The following is an 18,582-nucleotide window of genomic DNA, read 5'->3' as shown; positions in this document are numbered from 1 at the left end:
TAATTTTCACTCTTCCAAGGTTTATATAGCTTATATTTGCCTGTAATTATAGTTCCCACAATAAAAGAAACATTTTTTACTTCAAAAGAAAAACAACTGAGGGCTGGGATTGTGGCTCAGCGGTAGAGCGGTCACCTAGCACGGGCAGGACCCGGGTTCGATCCTCAGCACCACATAAAAATAAAAGCATTGTGTTGTGTCCATCTACACCTAAAAAATAAATATTTAAAAAATAAAAAAAGAAAAATAACTGAAATGAGCTAATAAAACACATTCCACAGATAACTATGCATACTCACTAAGACTAAATGTACCCAGGACCAAACAGAAAAGACCCTCCCAAGAAAAGAGGGTAAACAATGAAAAACTTGGAAAGAAAAAAAGTATAGGCAAATAAAATGTTAGGAATAAATCTCTTGTCATTTAAAAGCTAAGGGAAGAGAAAAGGAACTAAGAAAATAGTACTTTTTTTTGGTACCAGGGATTGAACTGAGCGGTGCTTAACTACTGAGCCACATCCCCAGCCCATTTTATTTTTTATTTTGAGACAGGGTCTCAATGAATTGCTAAGGGCCTTGCAATCCTCCTGCCTCAGCCTCCTAAGTCAATTATAGGCACGCACCATTGTATTCAGAGAAAACAGTACTCTTGAAGGAGTGCCACTGGAACCATAAAAGGCTACTTCTAACACTGACTCTGGTCACCCAGGCCAAGGCACACACCACCTAACTTAACTACAAAATGAACAAAAATGGATATGAGAAAATAGTTGAGAGTACTGTTTTGCAATAAATAAATCACAGAAAATTTGAAGTTCTTTTACTACCATTGTTCATCCCTTATGCTCTACCTTGAAATCACACATTTCTAAAAATATAATTTAACAACATACTAGAATCTCAGACTCCCTACTACCAGTAGAATTCATGTATTTAAGACTTCCTTTCCATGAATGCAAAATTAATTATAGTTGTTTAACTCCATGATCAAAGTTGAACTCATCTTTCTCCCACTCAAATTAACTCTCCTCCACACAAAGTTATTCCTGTTGATTTCACAAGGTCAAAATATTGGAACCAGGGCTGGGTTGTGGCTCAGTGGTAGAGCACTTGCCTAGAACACGTGAGGCACTGGGGTTCGATCCTCAGCACCACATAAAAATAAATAAATAAAAAGTTATTAAAAAATATATTGTAACCATCTTAATTTTTTCTTCTATTCTCTCAAAGGTATTCTGAGAGGAAATTTTCCAATAAAAATTTCTAGAGAAAAAAAGTGTTATTAGCTACAAAGTTCAAAAAAAACAAGTGGAAAAAAAAAAAAATACCTTAGGAGTTACTAAACATCTCCATCAAGCAAAGCATTTTGCATATTCAGATTATCTGTTCAGAATCATGCATAATACTTCTTAGAATTCAATTGAAACCTCGTACCTCGCCAAAAAAGATTTTCCTGATCCCGGAAGGCCTCTGAGAAGAACAAGAACTAGTCCAACATATGATGTTGTCTTCTTTCTTACAACTTGAGAAACCGGAGTTTCTTGTACTTGATAAGCACTTGTTCCCTCTTTGTTTCTCCATACCTTTGTTGGGGAAGTGTGAGAAATGATCGAGGGTGGAAATGTGTAGTTAACGGGTCTCCAGTGTGCAGCTGTGGTTACAACAGGAGCCACAAACCCATGGCTTCCTTGAAAGAGGTCAAAAGCAGGAATCATTGGATTCCACATTGGTGGAGGTGGAGGAGGAGGAAGCAGTAAAGGGAGAGGGGTAAGTACTGGGCAGTAATTCATATCCTTCCCCTTTGGTGGTAGTTCAGTATGTTTGTGTGGCTTGAAATTGAACCCTTCAGAAGGTACAAAAATATCAGAGACAGAAGTAGACCTCTGATTCCCACCAGTATCTGGCAAATCACACCCTGAATTTTGCACAGGAAGGTTTAAAGAAGCTTGAGGTTCATTAGCATCCAAATTTACAGACGCTTCGGAAAGTTGAGCCTCAACACGCTCAGATTCTAAAAACTCGCTCTGTCTCTGATTGAGATTGCTACAACCCATGATAGAGTCATTTGTTGGATTTAAAGAACTACTGAGATGAGAATCTTCTTGGTAATCATCTTCCAAAACCAAAGTGTTATCCTTTATAAAACTTCTGGACCCATTCAAAACTGAATGTGAAGTTAATGGGTTTGAACTTACTGTAGAGACAGAATTTTCTAAATTCTCACTGTTGGAATCCATATTTTGCATAGAATGGACAGGAGTCGTACTACTTGAATGTGAATTTATAAACTTACTTGGGTCATTAAAACTATTAACATCTTGCAAAGGCAAAAATGAGTATACTTGGTCATCAGGAGAAGAGTTCAATTTCTCAAAAGCATTCTGTATTAAGGAATCCAAGTCTTCAGTCAGCTGCATATCCAGAAATGAATCCATCTTCGAATCTTCACTCTCTTCTTCAAGAGGACACTTCTCCATTATTTCACTTCCTGTTTCAACTGGCTGGTTCTCAGAAGCAACAAAGTTTTCTGCAGATGATCCTTCTATCTTGGCATCAGAGGCAGACAATTCTAATAGACAATCCATGGCATTTTCAACTGTACAACAAGAACAACAACAATAACAACAAAAAAATACATATAGATGTTGAAAAAGTAAGACATGACTTTATTAAAATCCAAGGAAAATACTGGATTTTGCCTTGAAAGGAATATAGAGAAATTTATATATATATTCAAGTCATCTTTTAGAAATTAATTTTTTACTAATATAACAAAGACTGCATTACTGAAGAAGTTTTAATAATGGAGACGTGCAATGCTGTTCTTTCAGACAAATAATAAACTATCATCCAGTATATAGTCTTCAATTAAGTTGTTGAGTAAAAGTATAAATATGTGGAATAGTATGTATTAGGGTTATTTATAAAGGTCCTAAATTCAGTTGATTTATTCAACAATTACCTATTGCATGTTATTTTAAGTATTGCATATTTAAGTACATATTCTAGTAAGTCTAATTTATAAAGACCATACTACAAATTTCACTTACTACAAAAAAAATTTTATGATCATGTACTACATATCAGAAATACTTTTTAAAAAAACAAATAAGAGTCTTTACTACTTCAAAGGATTTTGCAGTTTAATGGAGATTGAGGACAATTACATTAGAAAATAATTATATCATACTATAAATTAAATAATGCATCGTTTTGAGAGTGTACAAATGCCACAGCAGTGTTCAGGAAAGTAAGGAAAGATTTTACATAAAGGGATATGTAAACTGGCACTTGACGATTAAAAAGCAGTTTGCAAAATGGGAGGAAAAGGTAAGCCAAGGTTGAAAATACAAAGCATGTTTAAAGTATTGAGAGAAGTTGGTTGGAGAGAGTGAGTACTCAGCAATATGTATGGTGGAAAAGAAAAGAAGATAAAACTGCAAAGGGAGATGGGATAAAATTGAGAAGGGTCTTATATGGCATGCTAAGAAATATTAATTTTATTTTTTAAGGGAACTTGAAAAGAAACTGATAGTCATAGCATTTGGGCTAGAAGTTTTATACAAATCACCTCACTGAATCCTCGAAGAATACTATGAGGTATCTATGGAAATAGATGAAGACAATGAAGCTCAAAAAAGTATACCAACTCGGCTCAAGTCACACAGATAGTAAGTGACAGAGCCAGGACTGGTGTGTCTGACTCCAATGCTGAGCTCTTTTTGTAATAACAAATGAGCAACCATTAGAATTTTTAAGTATTTAGGAATGGGGATGTAGGTCATGGCAGAACACTTGTTTAGATGCATTAAACTCTGGATTTGATTCCCAGCACCACAAGAAAAACTTTTAAGCATCTAAAATTTGGGGTTTGTTTTTGTTTTGGGGTTTTTTTTGTTTGTTTGTTTTTGTTTTTTCCTTGATTTGTTTTAAAGAAGATTAATGTGGAAATGGCACAGCACAGCAGGTAACAGCTCTGGTCTGGAGTCAGAACACCGGCATTTAAATTCCTACTTGCTGGCTACATCACTTTGAACAAGTAATTAGCTTCCCTAAGCCTCAAGTTTCTCATTTGTAATATTGGGATAATAAAAGTACCTACCTCATAGGTTGTTGTGAGGACTAAATGAGATAATCCATGAAAAAGTGCTGTGCACAAGGACTGGCACCTAGTAAGCACCCAATTAATGTTCCCTTAAGAAGAAAAACAAAGAGGGATTGGAGGGGGCAAACCTGGCAGAAGGATCAATCAGGAAATCACATTAATACTACAAAGGCAAGAAGCCCTAAAAATGGAAAAAAGGGAAAAAAAAAAGAAAGAAAGAAAAAGAAAGCAAATATAAGAGGTATTTCTATGAAAAAAATCTACATGATAGAAAAACCAGAAAAGATCAACTTAAAAAACTAGCATGTATATAACAACAACAACAAAAAAAAGACAGCATTAAGTAAAAAGAAATACAAGACCAACATAGATCATTATCAAACAAAAAGAAAAGTCTTAAACAGAATGTTGGAAAAAATTTAAACTATAGTAGAAAAACAAACAAAAATATGAATGGACAATAAATATAAGAATATAAGAATTAATGAAAAGTCATCTATAAAAATGTTTACTATTTCTCTTTATTAAAAAAACACAAATTAAGGTACAATGTATTACTATTAAAATCTTAAAACAATTCTACATAATGCTGAAGAGGCTGTGGTGAAAGGGCTACACTTATTCAGTGCCAGTGGTATTACAAACCTGCATACCTCATTGGTGGGCAATTTAAGCAGTGTATTTCCAAGGGCCGAAAACTGCTCTTACCCTGTGACTCAGAAAACAAAACTTTGGGACTAAGAAAAAAAAGCCAAAAGAAAGAAAGAGGCTATTTTTACCAAGGTGTTCTTCACAATGTTAATTATTCATGAGAAACTTAGATAAATAAGTTACAGCACAATTCCTCACTGGAGTACTGGAAAACTGCTGAAAATAAACAAAAGGTTGTAGAACACTGAAAAACTGTTTATGTCATATTAAGTTTAAAAAGCAGAATATAAAATGTCATCAATGCTATTATTCAAACTACTGAACATATCAAATGTTTATAACAAGGTCCTCAGAAGATCCTGAAAAAGAGAAATAAGTTATTTGTTAAGATATAGGATAATATAGTTTTCTTATGGTTTCCTGCTCCTATGTTAATGTATATTCAACAAATTTTAAAGACACCAAAATTAGGAAATAAATGTTAAAGTCACTTACAAAACTACACACCATCATTTCTGAGCACCAAGTGTGTTGTAGAAACCTGGTTTTCTGCACACATACCAAAACAGAATAGGTAAAATATGCTCACATCACAGTTCACACAATGACTAAAAATGATAGTATATCATGTATTATCAAAACCTTCAAATCTTCATTTTATACTAATCATGGTCAATAACAATACTAAATATCATCAAGTAATTTATTCATCCAGTCAACTTTATACAGTCCCTCAGTCTGCAAACATACTTCTAAACAATTTATTACAAGTTATTAATAATTTACTAAGACTTCACCAAAAAAAAGAAAAAAAAACTCAGTCCTCAACCAAAAAGTCCTATAAGATATATGCTATTATTTTTTTATTAACAGATTAGAAAACAAAAGACTTAAGAGAGGTCAGCAGAACTGAAATGCAACCCAGGCCTCTTGAGTCCAAAGCCAATGTTCTGAAACAACACTACTTGCCTCAATTCTTATTATTCAGCTCTTATTTCTGTAATTATAAAAAATTACCTAGTCACTCAATAAATATCTGGTAACTTCTATTATGGGTCATTTGCTATTTCAGGGGTTAGGAATATAGAAGAAAAATTAAAAGTTTTTAAAATCTCTGTCTTCATGGAGCTTACATTCTAAGACACTGGCTCTCAACCACATATAATTTTGTCTACCAGGGGACAAATGACAAAATAGGGAAATATTTGTGATTGTCACAACTAGGGGTTGGGGTGCTATCGGCATCTAGTGAGTATAGGCTAGGGATGCTACTAAACACCCTATAATACACAGCAGAACCATTTACAATGAAGAATTATCCAGTCCAAAATGTCAACAGTGCCGACCTGTTCTAAAGGAAAGATAAAAAAATAAAATGAAGAATTATATCTATACATGCATCTTACATCTAGAACTGTGCATTTCTTAAGAGGAGAAATTTTGCTTTATTCTTCTTCATATTCCTCACAATACCAAACATAGTACCTTGCCCATGGCAGGTGCTTAGAAAATGATGAACAAAAGGGAAATAGGACAGTTACTTTACTATATTACTACCGATCATGGCATATATATGAAGTCTTCTTATAAGACGCAAAGGGTTCAAACTGAACTTTTTCTCACCTTTGAAATCACATTCAGAAAGCATCAAATACACTACATCAGGATCCAGATCAGAAAACATCTCTGAGATACTGGTGAAGAGTTCTTCCTGATCAGTGTTTGTCTCACACACGGAAGGAAGGGTAGTGGTTGACTCCTCATGACTAGCAAGACTGGATACGACAACTTCCTTAGAGTTTGCAGTCTTCTGAATAGGATTTCCCCCAAGATTTTTCCTTTTCCTTGGCATTCTGACTTCCAAAACTAAAATTTTTCCCTTTTTTAAAAAAATTTAAGATGTTTGATATTAAATCATAATTCAAAGAAAATAGCGTTAAAAATCTTGCACAATCCAGTGGTAATAGGACCTAAAATAGAAAGCAAGTAAAAACACTCAGGCTATGTAGTTACATTTCTAAAACTGGAATGACATTATTATTTATTCTAAGAAAGTACCATCGACTCTGGCAGCAAAGCCAAAAAATAGTCGAACAATTTCTCTGTCCAAAATATTCCAGTTTTTCCAGAATTGAACATGTTAAATAAAAATTAAGATATTAACAAACGTAATGTATTTCAGAACAGTGAATACACTGTGTGAAACACAGTGACTACACTGTTTTAATACCATTATTTCATTTTAAACACATAAAACAGCATCCATAAATACAATTATGATGCCTATTGAAACTACACTCAGATGTCAAATAGGCATCATAAACATGTCCAAAACTGAGTTCCTAATCAAACCCTTTGAACCTGTTCTTCCCAGTCTTTCCCATCTCTGTTAATGTAACTCTATCCTTCTCATGTCATAAATCTTGGAATCATCTTTGACTCTTCTCATCCCACATCCAACTGGTAAGCCAATTTTGCCAGATACAACCCACAAAATGTATCCAGGATGTGATCATTCTTTACCATCTCCACTGCTACCACCCTAGATTCAGCTATCTCAGACTCTCCCCTGGATTAATCAGACAAATCAATCTCCCTGCTTCCACTCTTGTCCCTTCAGTCTACTTAGCACAGCAGGCAGAGTGGCTCAATTAAACCCTAGGCTGGATCATACCCCTTTTCTCCTATACTATCCACCAGCCTCCTGTCTCAAGATGAAAGCAAAAGCCCTTAAAATGGCCTTAACCCAGACACTTGTTACCTCTGTACTGTCATCTCCAGATCCTCCTTCCCTTGCTCATGCAATTCCAGACACACTTAGCATCCTTGCTTTTCTTCAAACACATCAGCCATGCTCCCAAACAGGAACATTTACACCTTGGTTCCTAATATCTGAACTACTTTTTACCCCAGGTACTTTTAAGATATATTTCCTCACCACCTTCTTATCATTACTCAAATGTTACCACCTCAGAAACTCAAGTCCTCTAATTCCTTCCTCTTGTTGATTTTTTTTGCCTAAGACTTATCTTCTAACATGGCATATGTTCTATTAATACTGTGTTTACTATCCACAATCCAGTAAAGTGTAAGCTCCACAGGGCAGTGACTCATGTATTGGGAATAAAACTACAAAGAATTTACTTGTTTTCTCTGCTTGGATGTAGTCAATAAACACTTCAGATTTAACATATTTTCCCCAAAATCCACTCTAACTATCTGGTCTAACTACCATCATCTACCATTTTTGTCTCCTAACTAGTTAGGACTCTTGTCCTAACTGGTTAGCACCCTTGTCCCCTAAAGTCTATTTTCAACATACCTGCCAGAATGATCTTTAGACAACCTAAGTCTAATTGAATCAGGATCTGTTTTAAATTCAAGTTGTTCTCCATGTCACTTGGAGTAAAAGCTAAAGTTCTTTCAATGGCTTACCTCCCTGCTGACTCTTAATTTACTCTTCCCCAGACATTTGCATTACTAACTCCCATACTTCCTTCAAGTCTCTGTTCTAGTATCATATTCAATGATTTTTTTCTAATTGTCCAATTGAAAATCAAATACCCCACTCCCTCTGCCCCAATCTCCTCCCTTCCTGCTGACCACCCATTGCCCTTGTCACCTTCTAACATACTATAAAATTTACCTTTTAATTAAATTTGTGTCATAGGCTCTCCACCTTCCAGAATTGCACTGTCAATATGGCAGCCACCAGCCACATGTGCCTATTTAAATTTAAATTAATTAAAATTAAATAAAATTACACTTTTATATCTTAGATATAAGTAGAATGCAAAGAAATTACCAGAGACAGAAAAAAGAGTAGGTAAATAATGATAAAGGATCAATCCACCAGGAAGACATAGCAAGCCTAAATGTCCACATACTTAATAAGAGAGCTACCAAACAGATAAAGAAAAAAACTGATAGAACTGGAAAAAAAAAAAAAAAAAAAGACAAATTCACTGATTCAATACTGCTCCAGTAACAATTTACACAATTAGACAGAAAATCCCAAAGATACAGAATTCAACAATACCAACAATTAAGAAATCTAATCAACATTTCTAGAACATTCCACCCAACAACAGCAGAATATGAATTCTTTTCAAATGCCCACAGAACAACTACCAAGGCAAACCATAACTAAGCTACATAATAAATCTTACCAAATTTAAAAGAACTGAAAACATACAATTTGTTCTCCACAAAGAATCAAACTAGAAGTCAACAAGTCAAAGGACAACAGAAAAATCTCCAATTTGGAAACTAATATTCTTCTAAATAATCCATGGATCAAAGATGAGGTGTAAAGAAAAAATTTTAAATACACTGAACTGAATGAAAATGAAAATATATTATATTGAAATTTGCAGCACACAGCTAAAGCAGTGATGAAGGGAAATGTATAGTGCTAAATGCATACGTTGGAAAAGAAGAAACACCTCAAATCAACAGATATGCCCCCATCACAAGAACCTAGAAAAAATAGAAGGAAATGAAAAGATAGCAACGAAAACAAGAGAACAACAGAGAAAATCAAATTTTAGAAGTACAAACTAGTTAATTAAAATAAATACAATCCACAACCCTCTAGCTAAAAGAGAGAAAACACAAATTATCAATATTAGGGTTAAAAATGGAATATCATTACAGACCCTGAAGATATCAGTAGACTAGTAAACTACAAACATTTATACACACAGAAGACCAGTCTACCGTAACACACTCAATAGATAAAAGACTTATGATTTACCAGGCGTGGTGACACATGCCTATAATCCCAGGAGCTCAGGAGGCTGAGGCAGGAGGATCATAAGTTCAAATCCAGCCTCAGTAACTTAGCAAGGCCTTAAGCAATTTAGTGAGACCCTGACTCCTAATAAAAAATAAAAATGGGCTGGGGATATGACTCAGGGGTCAAGCAGTCCTGGTTCAATCCCTGGTACCAAAAAAGAAGGGGGGGAAAAAAACAACCTATAATTTTTAGTTAAATTTAATTCACAATTTTAAAACTAAATACACACACACACACATATCTCAGTATTAAATGAAGAACTCTTAACAAACATTTTTAAGAAAACTCAACGTGATTTCTACACAATTTCTCCTAGGAAATAAGAGGAAGGAACACTTTCAATTCATTTTATGAAGTTAGAACTATCCTGATACCAAAACCAGAGGCTGGGGATGTAACTTGGTGGTACAGCTTGCCCTGCACACCTGAGGTCCTGGGTTTGATCCCCAGCAATATCAAAAAGAAAGAGCCAAAACCAGACAAAGTCAAAAAAATACATACCAACTTCCCTCATAAATGTAGATACAAAATCGTTAAGAAAACATTAGCAAATAAAAGTCAGCAATATGTTTTAAAAAATTATATACCATGAAGTTTATTCCAAAGATGCAAAGCTGGTTCAATATTTAAAAATTAGTGTAATCTACAATATTAACAGGTTAAAGAATAAAAATTAAACTATATCAATCAATATTGGAAAAAGTCTGACAAAAATCAACACTCATTCATAATTTTTAAAAAACCTACCAGAAAAAAAAAAAAAAAACAGAAATAGAGGAGCACTTCCTCAACTTGATAAATAACATCTACAAAAAACCTACAGTTGGCTGGGTGGCCAACCGTAGTAGTATGGTGGCCCATGCCTATAATCCCTGCTATGGTAAACGAGGCAGGAGGATAGCAAGTTCAAGGTGAGACTGAATAACTTAGCAAAACCCTACCTCAAAATAAACTTTTTAAAAAGTTTGGAGATTTAGCTCAGGGGTAAAGGGATTGCCTAGTTTATGCAAGGTCCTGGGTTTGATCCCCAATACCATCATCCACCAAAAAATTTAAAAAAAAAAATAAATTTAAAACCCTAGAGTTAACATTATATCTAGTGATAAAATACTAAATGCTTTCCTCCTAAAAATCAGGAACATAGTAAGAATATTCACTCTTACCACTTTTATTCAATATATTGCTAGAAGTTCTAGCTTGTAAAATAAGGTATAAAAAAAAAAAAAGAAAAGAAGCATATATAGATCAGAAAAGAAGGAATGAATCTGTCCCTAATAAGAGATGATGTGGTCATTGAGGAATCTACAAAATATCCAACAAATAAGTTTAGCAAGGATGCAAGACAAAAAGAAAGAACACAAAAAATACAACAGTTACCTCTCCTAGCAATGTACATGGTTGCAGAATATTCACAGTCACTCCAAAAAACTATGAAATACTTAAGTACAAATCTAACAAAAGAAATGCAGAACTTTTATGCTGAAAATTACAAAACAGGGATGAAAAAAAAAAAACAAAGATCTAAATTCATGGCAAGACAGCATGTTCATGGACTGAAATGCTCAACATGGCAAAGATGTCAATTCTTCCCATATTCATATACAGGTTTAACACAATTTCTATCAAAACTCAAGCAAGACTTTTTTTTTTACAAACAGACAAGATTATTCTAAAATTTATAAGAAAAAGGAACTACAGCTAGAATAATTTTGAAAAAGAAATAGAATGGGAAGGGATCAATCAACCTTATTTCAAGAGTTCATAAACAGCTACAATAATCAAGTCTGTATGGTATCAGCAGAGTAACAAATCTGGGAATAGAATAGAAAACCCCAAAACGGCCAACATATATATGCCCAACTGGTTTTTGATGAAGGTGCAAAAGAAATTCAATGGAAAATACACAGCCTTTTCAATAAATGATACTGGAACAAGCAGACACTTAGAGGCAAAAAATATAAAGTTTAACCTAAGTCTCACACTTTACAGAATAATTAACTCAAAATAGATCACAGATTTAAATGTAAGAAATAGTGGGGTGCTGTGGCGCATGCCTATAATCCCAACTACTGGGAGAATCAGGCAGGAGGATCACAAGTTTGAGGCCAGCCTCAGTAATTTAATGAGATCTTACATCGAAATAAAAAAATAAAAAAGGCTGGGAGACTGTAGCTCAGTGGTAGAGAGCTCTGGATTCAATCCTGAGCACCACAAAAAAAATTAATTAATTAAAAACTGATAATTTGCACTTCAAAATAAAAATTTGCTCCATGAAAAATCCTTTTAAAAAAAGAAAAAAAAAACTCTCGAGAGGATAAAAAGACAAGCTACATACTTGAGAAAGAATATTTACTTATTACATGTATGACAAGGAACTAATATCTAGAATACATAAAGAACTCATGAAAATTTAACAGCCAAAATTAACAATTCAACTAGAAAATCAGTAAAAAGGGAGAAAATGTTATATGAAAGAAGCATACAAATGGCAAATAAGCAAATAAACAACCTTTGATGTCACTGGCCATTAATAAATGCAAATTGAAACTATAATGACATATTACTTACCTATTAGGTTGGCTAAAATAAAACAAATTGACAACATCAAATAATGGCTAAGCTTCAGAGACACTAGATCCCTCCTATGTTGTTGATTGGAATGTAAAACAGCATAGTCACTTTAAAAACATTGGCAATTTCTTAAAAAATTAAATATACAACTACCATACAAGTTGCACTTCTGGATTTATATCCCTGAGAAATGAAAAACTATATTGGCTCAAAACTCTAGGCAAATGCTTACAGCAGCTTTATTTATAATAATGTCATTCAATGGGTAACTGGTTAAACCAAATACGATACATCTATTCCATGAAATACCAGTCAGCATAAAAAAAAAAAAAAGACCTGATACATACATTAACCTATATAAAATTTCAGAGAATTATACTGAGTGAAAAAAGCCAACCCTACAAGGTCATATATTAAATGATTCCACTTATATAATATTCTAGAAATGACATAATTATAGACATGGAGAATAGATTAGTGATTTCAAGCCTTGAAAAAGGAGTAAGAGAGGGAAGGAAAAGTAGAAATGGGCAGAGCACAGTGGTGCATGCCTGGAATTCCAGCAATTTGGGAGGCTGAGGCAGAGGACCACAAGTTAAAAGCCAGCCTCAGCAGCTTAAGGAGACCCTAAGTCTCAAAATAAAAAAATAAATAAATGAAAAGGGGTGGGGATGTGGCTCAGTGGCTAAGCTCCCCTAGGTTCAATCTCTGGTACCAAAAAAAGGAAAAGGAAAAAGAGGAATGGATATAAATGGGCCACTTAAGGAATTACTATATCTTGACTATATTAATATTTGTATCCTGGTCGTGATCTTGTTCTATATTTTTACAAAGGGATACCTATTCAGGGAAACTGAAGTAGTGGGGCAGGGCAAAGAGAATAAGAAACAGTAAGGACATAGAGTTGAGCCATGCAATAAACATAACTAGACTTAATATCTATTCAATAAACTAATAGATAAATTGGGCTGAGGTTGTGGCTCAGTGGTAGAGCGCTTGCCTTGAACATTTGATTTGATTCTCAGCACCACATATAAATAAATGAATAAAAGAAAGGTCCATCAAGAATTTTTTTTAAGTTTTTAAAAAATTTATATATATATATATATATATATATATATATATATATATATATATACACACACACACACACACACATATACACATACACACACACACTGCACCCAAATAACCACAGTATACACTTTATTTTCAACTGCACATGAAATCATGCTAGAAATCAGCAGCAAAGTATAATTTAAATAATAATTATAATAATCAGAACCCAATTGCTTGAAAGTTAATTAAGTACAACTCTATAAGTGAGTCAAGGAAGAATTCACTATGTTGATTACAAAATATTTTAAACCAAATACTTTAGTTGTATACCACAGGTTAAGATATTGTAAAGTCATGCATAGAAGACAATATGTAAAAACATGTATATTAGAAAAGAAAAATGACTGAAAAAAATCAATGATAGTAGCATCTTATTCCCAAGCAACTGGGAAAAAACAGTGAATCAAATTAAAAAAAAAAAAAAACTATACAGAATAAAAACAAAAGAGCAAATAGAAAACAAAAATACACAAAAGGCAATCAAAATTAAGATGACATTGGGCATGCACCTGTAACCCCATCTACTTGGGAGGCTGTGACAGGAGGACCACAAGTTTAAGGCCCGCCTGGATAACTTAGCAAGACTCCATATTAAAAAAAATGGTCTCAAAAAATTTTTAAAGGGCTGGGGATGTAGCTCAGTGGTACAATCCCCCTGAGTTCAATTCTGAGTAATGGGGCAAGGGGAGGGGGATGATAAATCTCAGCCCAAGCAGGCATGTCCAGAAGAAGCTGAGGCGGGGAGATAGCTCAAGTCCAAGAATTTGAGTTTAAGACCAACCTGGACAACATAAGGAAGAAAAGAAAGAAAGAAGGGAAGGAAGAAGGAAAACAAGAGAAAGGGAGGGTGGGAGGAAAAGACTTCTTAGTTCATTTTATGAAGTTAGCCTAAGCTTGATACCAAAACCTTAACAAAGACTTTCAAAGAAAGAAAAATATCTAGGCAGGAGGTATAGCTCAGTGGAAGAACACTTTCCTAGCATATTCAAGGCCCTGGATTCCATCCCCAGAACCACAAAGAAAGAAAAAGGAAAATTACAGTCCTGTTTCACTAATGAAAACACATGCAACTTTCCTAAATAAAATTTTAAAGTAGAGATGAATAAATTATATGAGTGATAGGTTACCAAATATCAAAGTTACATAGAAAAAGAGTAATGCATCAATTTATTTTTAAAATACAAGATTGTATTAACATTTGGAAATCACTGTAATTCCTGACAATAAAGAAAAATCATATAATCAACTCAGTGTATACTGAAAAAGCATTTGAAAAGCCAACATTCCACTTATGACAACTCTACACAAACTAGAAATAAAATGGAAATGATAAAAACACTTATCAAAAACAAACACACAAAAACCCTCACAATTACGAACTTGCTGAAAGTTTTCCCTTTATAATCAGAAATGAAACAAGAATTTCTGCTATCACCACTTCCATATTCCATTGTTGTAGAGGTCATACCCAGCACATTAAGACTTGAAAAGGAAAAAAAAGTTGTTAAGAATAGGACATGAAAATACAGAACTACCAGTATTTATAGATTTTTGTGTGAATACAAAATCCAAAAGAATCTATACATTAGTAATCAGATAGTTTAGCAAGGCTGATAAGGTGTATTTGTTTATACTAACAAACATCAGAAAACAAAATTAAATCTGAAGGTCAATTCTTATTTTTTCAGATCTATCACAGCAGTACTTCCACACCTGATGGATCATATTCCATCCTGAGAACTTACTCTCCTCTCCTGAAGACATTGCCTCTCTCAGGCTTTTCAACTCAGGCTTTCTCAACTCTCAATTTGAAAACTGCTCTGAGGCTCCAACTGAGCCTGGGAGCCTCTTCTTTCTCATTGACCCTCACTGATCCAGACTCATGGTTTTAAACACATCAACCTGCTAACAAATTGACATCTCCAATAATACTTCTTTCCTAACTCCAGACATCAAACTACCCTCTGAACACTTCTACTTTATGTATCTAATAAACAACCCAAATTAGGCATGTGTAAAAAGTGATCTGATCCTCCACTAAAGAACTGCCCTAACTAGTCTTGAAAATCTCAGCTAATGGAAGTTTCCAGTTGCTGAGGCCAAAAAGCCAAGAGTCATTCTTGCCTCCTCTTCCCCTCACACCTTATATCTAATCATCACTTAGCAAATCCTGCCAGTTCTAACTTCAAAATACAATTAGAATCCAACCATTTCTCATTACCTCCACCCTACCTACCTGGTTCAAAAGCAACAGCATCTCTCATCTGATTTTGTTTTTAAGCGTATTAGCTCCCAATTATCTTTTTGATACCAGTTTTATTAAATATAATATATAAACTATAAAATTCACCATTTGGGGTTTCTCTCTTTTTTTTTTTTCCGTGTTTGTGTGTGTGTGTGTGTCTGTTTTGCAGAGGATTAACCCAAGGCCTCACACATATTAGGCAAGCACTTTATCACTGAACTACCCTTAGCCCAAAATTCACCAAATCAGAGGTACACACAATTCAGTTGTTTTCAGTATATTTATGGAGTTGTACAACTATCTCCACAACATAATTCCGGAACATTCCCATTACTTCTAAAAGAAACTCCATACCCTAAACCCTGGCAATCACAAATTTACTTTCAATCTCTGTAGACTTGTCTACCGTTCTGGGCATTTATATAAATGGAATCATACAATGTGATCTTTTATGAGTGGCTTCTTTCACTTAGTCCAATGTTTTCAGTTTACCCAAGTTGCAACCAGCCTGTATCCTTCATTCCTTTTAGTGCTAAATAATATTCTACTGTATACCACATTTTACTTATTAATCAGTTAATAGATATTTGAATATTATGAATAATGTTGCTATGAATATTCATGTATTAGTTTTGTGTGGACATATGTTTTCAAATTTTTAGGAACATACCTAAAGGCGGAATTACTAGATCATATGGCACCATAAACAAAAGCTTTGGTTGATTAGTTGGTTGGGGATTGAACCCAGGGGTGCTTTACCACTAAACTTCTACCCCAGTCCTCTTATATTTTATTTTGATATAGGGTTTTCCTAAATGGCTGAGACTGGTCTCAAACTTATGATCCTCCTGCCTCACAGCCTCCCAAGTTGCTGGGATTATAGGCCTATACCACCGAACCTGGTTCTATGTTTAACCTTTACAGAACTACCAGACTTTTTTCCAAAGGAACTGCATAAATTTCAGTTTCTGCTAGCAATGTATAAGGATTCCAATTTCACTACATCCTTACCTATACCTGTTATTACCCTTCTGTTTAATTATGGCCATTCTAATTGGATCTAGCTTTATCTAGTTGGTTTTTATTTGAATTTCCCTAATGACTAATGTTTTCTACCACAATTACAGATGCTTATTGGCACTTGTATATCTTCCCTGAAGAAATGTCTATTCAGATCATTTGCTTGTTTTTTAAATCTGCTAATCTGAAACCAGATTTGTCAGATTCCATAAAATACAGTATCTCTTTAGATTCAAGATGGAATTTTAGGCAGCCATTAAAGACTATATTTTGAGCTGGGTCCCTTTAGTCCTAGCTACTTGGGAGGCTGAGGCAAGAGGACTGCTGAGTCTAGAAGCTTGAGGACAGCCTGGGCAATACAGCAAAACCCCATCTAAAAAACAGAAACAAAAAAAGACTATGTTTTGGACAATATTTAATGGAAACTTTATTAAAGGAAATGTTAGAATACAACCTTCACAGACACCCAAATGGGACTGAATTACACAAGAATGGACCCCCCAAAAAAAATTATAGGTGATTTTTTTTTTAAATACTACTTTCGGATTTTTCAAGTAATCTATAACATATACGTTTTTCATATCACGGAAAAAACAATCATTATCATAAACTAAAGATGAGTTTTGGACTTTCCTTTATGCTTACTTTCACCAGTGTACAAATTATATATCTCCTAACACTCTTTTCTTTCATTTTATCTGTTGGTATTAAAAAAAAAATCTAAATACATAGGTAATCTGAGTATCCAACTAATGTTTTGTATAGAGAAAAAAATATGATATATAAAACATACAAAGCTGGCACTACCTCCCAAACACCATTTTTGCTCTATATATCCAATTTATTTAAGTCCCACTTATTCCACTATAAATGATGTTCATGTTTAACTCTTATACAATCTGATCTCACATATCATCATTTTTCCAGGAGAGTCTAATATTAAGACAAAAGTTTAAAAAAGCATATACAGTTTCTTCACATATAAACCTGACCTTAATTGAGTATCCTAAAAGGATATGTAAAATAAGAATGAGTAAGGTTTGATATATTTTAGAAATATACTCATATTAGAAAATGGCTCATATAAAGAACCTAAAAGTAGATAATTATTAATAACAATACTATGAACATAAATTCCACATATACAACATATACACATTTTCCAAACCCTTATACCTCTAATATTCAATTTTAAACTGATAGAGAAAATAACTGATAAATATTTACTCCCTGATAATCATCATAGCATTCCAGCACAGTAAGCAGAGGTCTTATCAATTCTAGTTTTGTTTGTTTGTAGTACAAGGGATTAAACCCAGGGGCTTGTATATGTTAAACAAGTACTCTATCACCAAGCTACACTTCCAGTCCTTTTAAAATTTTGAGACAAGTTCTTGCAAAGTTTGTCCAAATATGCTGGGTGCAGTGTTGTACATCTGTAATCTCAGCTGTTTGAGAGGCTAAGGCAGGAAGACTGTGAGTTTGAAGCCAGCCTGGGCACCTGAGCACCTAAGCAAGACCCTGTCTCAAATATAAAAATGACTAGGGTTGAGTGTAGTGGTGCAAGCCTACAATCCTAACACGTTTGGAGGCTAAGACAAGAGGATCATAAATTTGAGGCCAGTCTCAGCAATTTAGCAAGACCCTATCTCAAAATAAAAAGAAAGAAAAAGGGCTGTGGTCAAGTGCCCTTGGATTAAATCCCTATCACCAAAAAGAAAAAAAAAAAAAAAAAGGTGCCCAACTACACTAGAGTGAACATAAACTCTATAGTGGTATGGCAATGGTCAATACTGCCATTAAAGTAGACGTACGAATAATACCACTTAAAAAAAAAAACCTCCAACTAAAAATCTCATCATCAACACAAAAAATTTCCCATATACTTTTATGAATAAATCTGTTGTTACATGTATATATTGTCAGGACCAGTAACTTTAAATAAGCTTACCATTGTCATTGTGAAATAATATGTAAAAAATAATATTTTTCTATAACAAGAAAGATGTTCTGGTGGCTGGAGACACAGAACATTTGCCAAGGACGCACGTGGCCTTGGGTTCAATCCCCAGAA

At 34.0% G+C, this 18,582-nt stretch overlaps 1 protein-coding gene across 9 annotated transcripts in view; it reads right to left on the bottom strand.

Moving 5' to 3' along the window:
• Nucleotides 1-18,582, bottom strand: part of N4bp2 (NEDD4 binding protein 2) — a 74,971-nt gene that overhangs the window by 46,831 nt on the left and 9,558 nt on the right. For 3 of the 9 annotated variants that reach the window (XM_046452224.2, XM_046452064.2, XM_046452291.2), the window contains exons 4-6: nucleotides 8,402-8,480; nucleotides 6,379-6,725; nucleotides 1,434-2,595 (exon numbers count right to left, since the gene is read on the bottom strand). In XM_046452224.2, coding sequence (XP_046308180.1) covers nucleotides 1,434-2,595; nucleotides 6,379-6,607 — 1,391 coding nt within the window. In that variant the 5' untranslated portion in view covers nucleotides 6,608-6,725; nucleotides 8,402-8,480. Of the gene's footprint in view, nucleotides 1-1,433; nucleotides 2,596-4,101; nucleotides 4,194-6,378; nucleotides 6,726-8,401; nucleotides 8,481-18,582 lie in introns of those variants that run through there. The other 6 variants (XM_046452136.2, XM_046452530.2, XM_046452341.2 and 3 more) reach the window with 6 other exon arrangements.

The sequence above is a fragment of the Marmota monax genome, unplaced genomic scaffold (assembly GCF_021218885.2).
Source record: "Marmota monax isolate L192 unplaced genomic scaffold, Marmota_monax_Labrador192_F-V1.1 WCK01_AAM20220418_F8-fsc00025, whole genome shotgun sequence".
Classification (NCBI taxonomy): domain Eukaryota; kingdom Metazoa; phylum Chordata; class Mammalia; order Rodentia; family Sciuridae; genus Marmota; species Marmota monax.
Note: the sequence above shows the minus strand (reverse complement) of the source record. Positions and strands in the feature narration are given on the sequence as shown.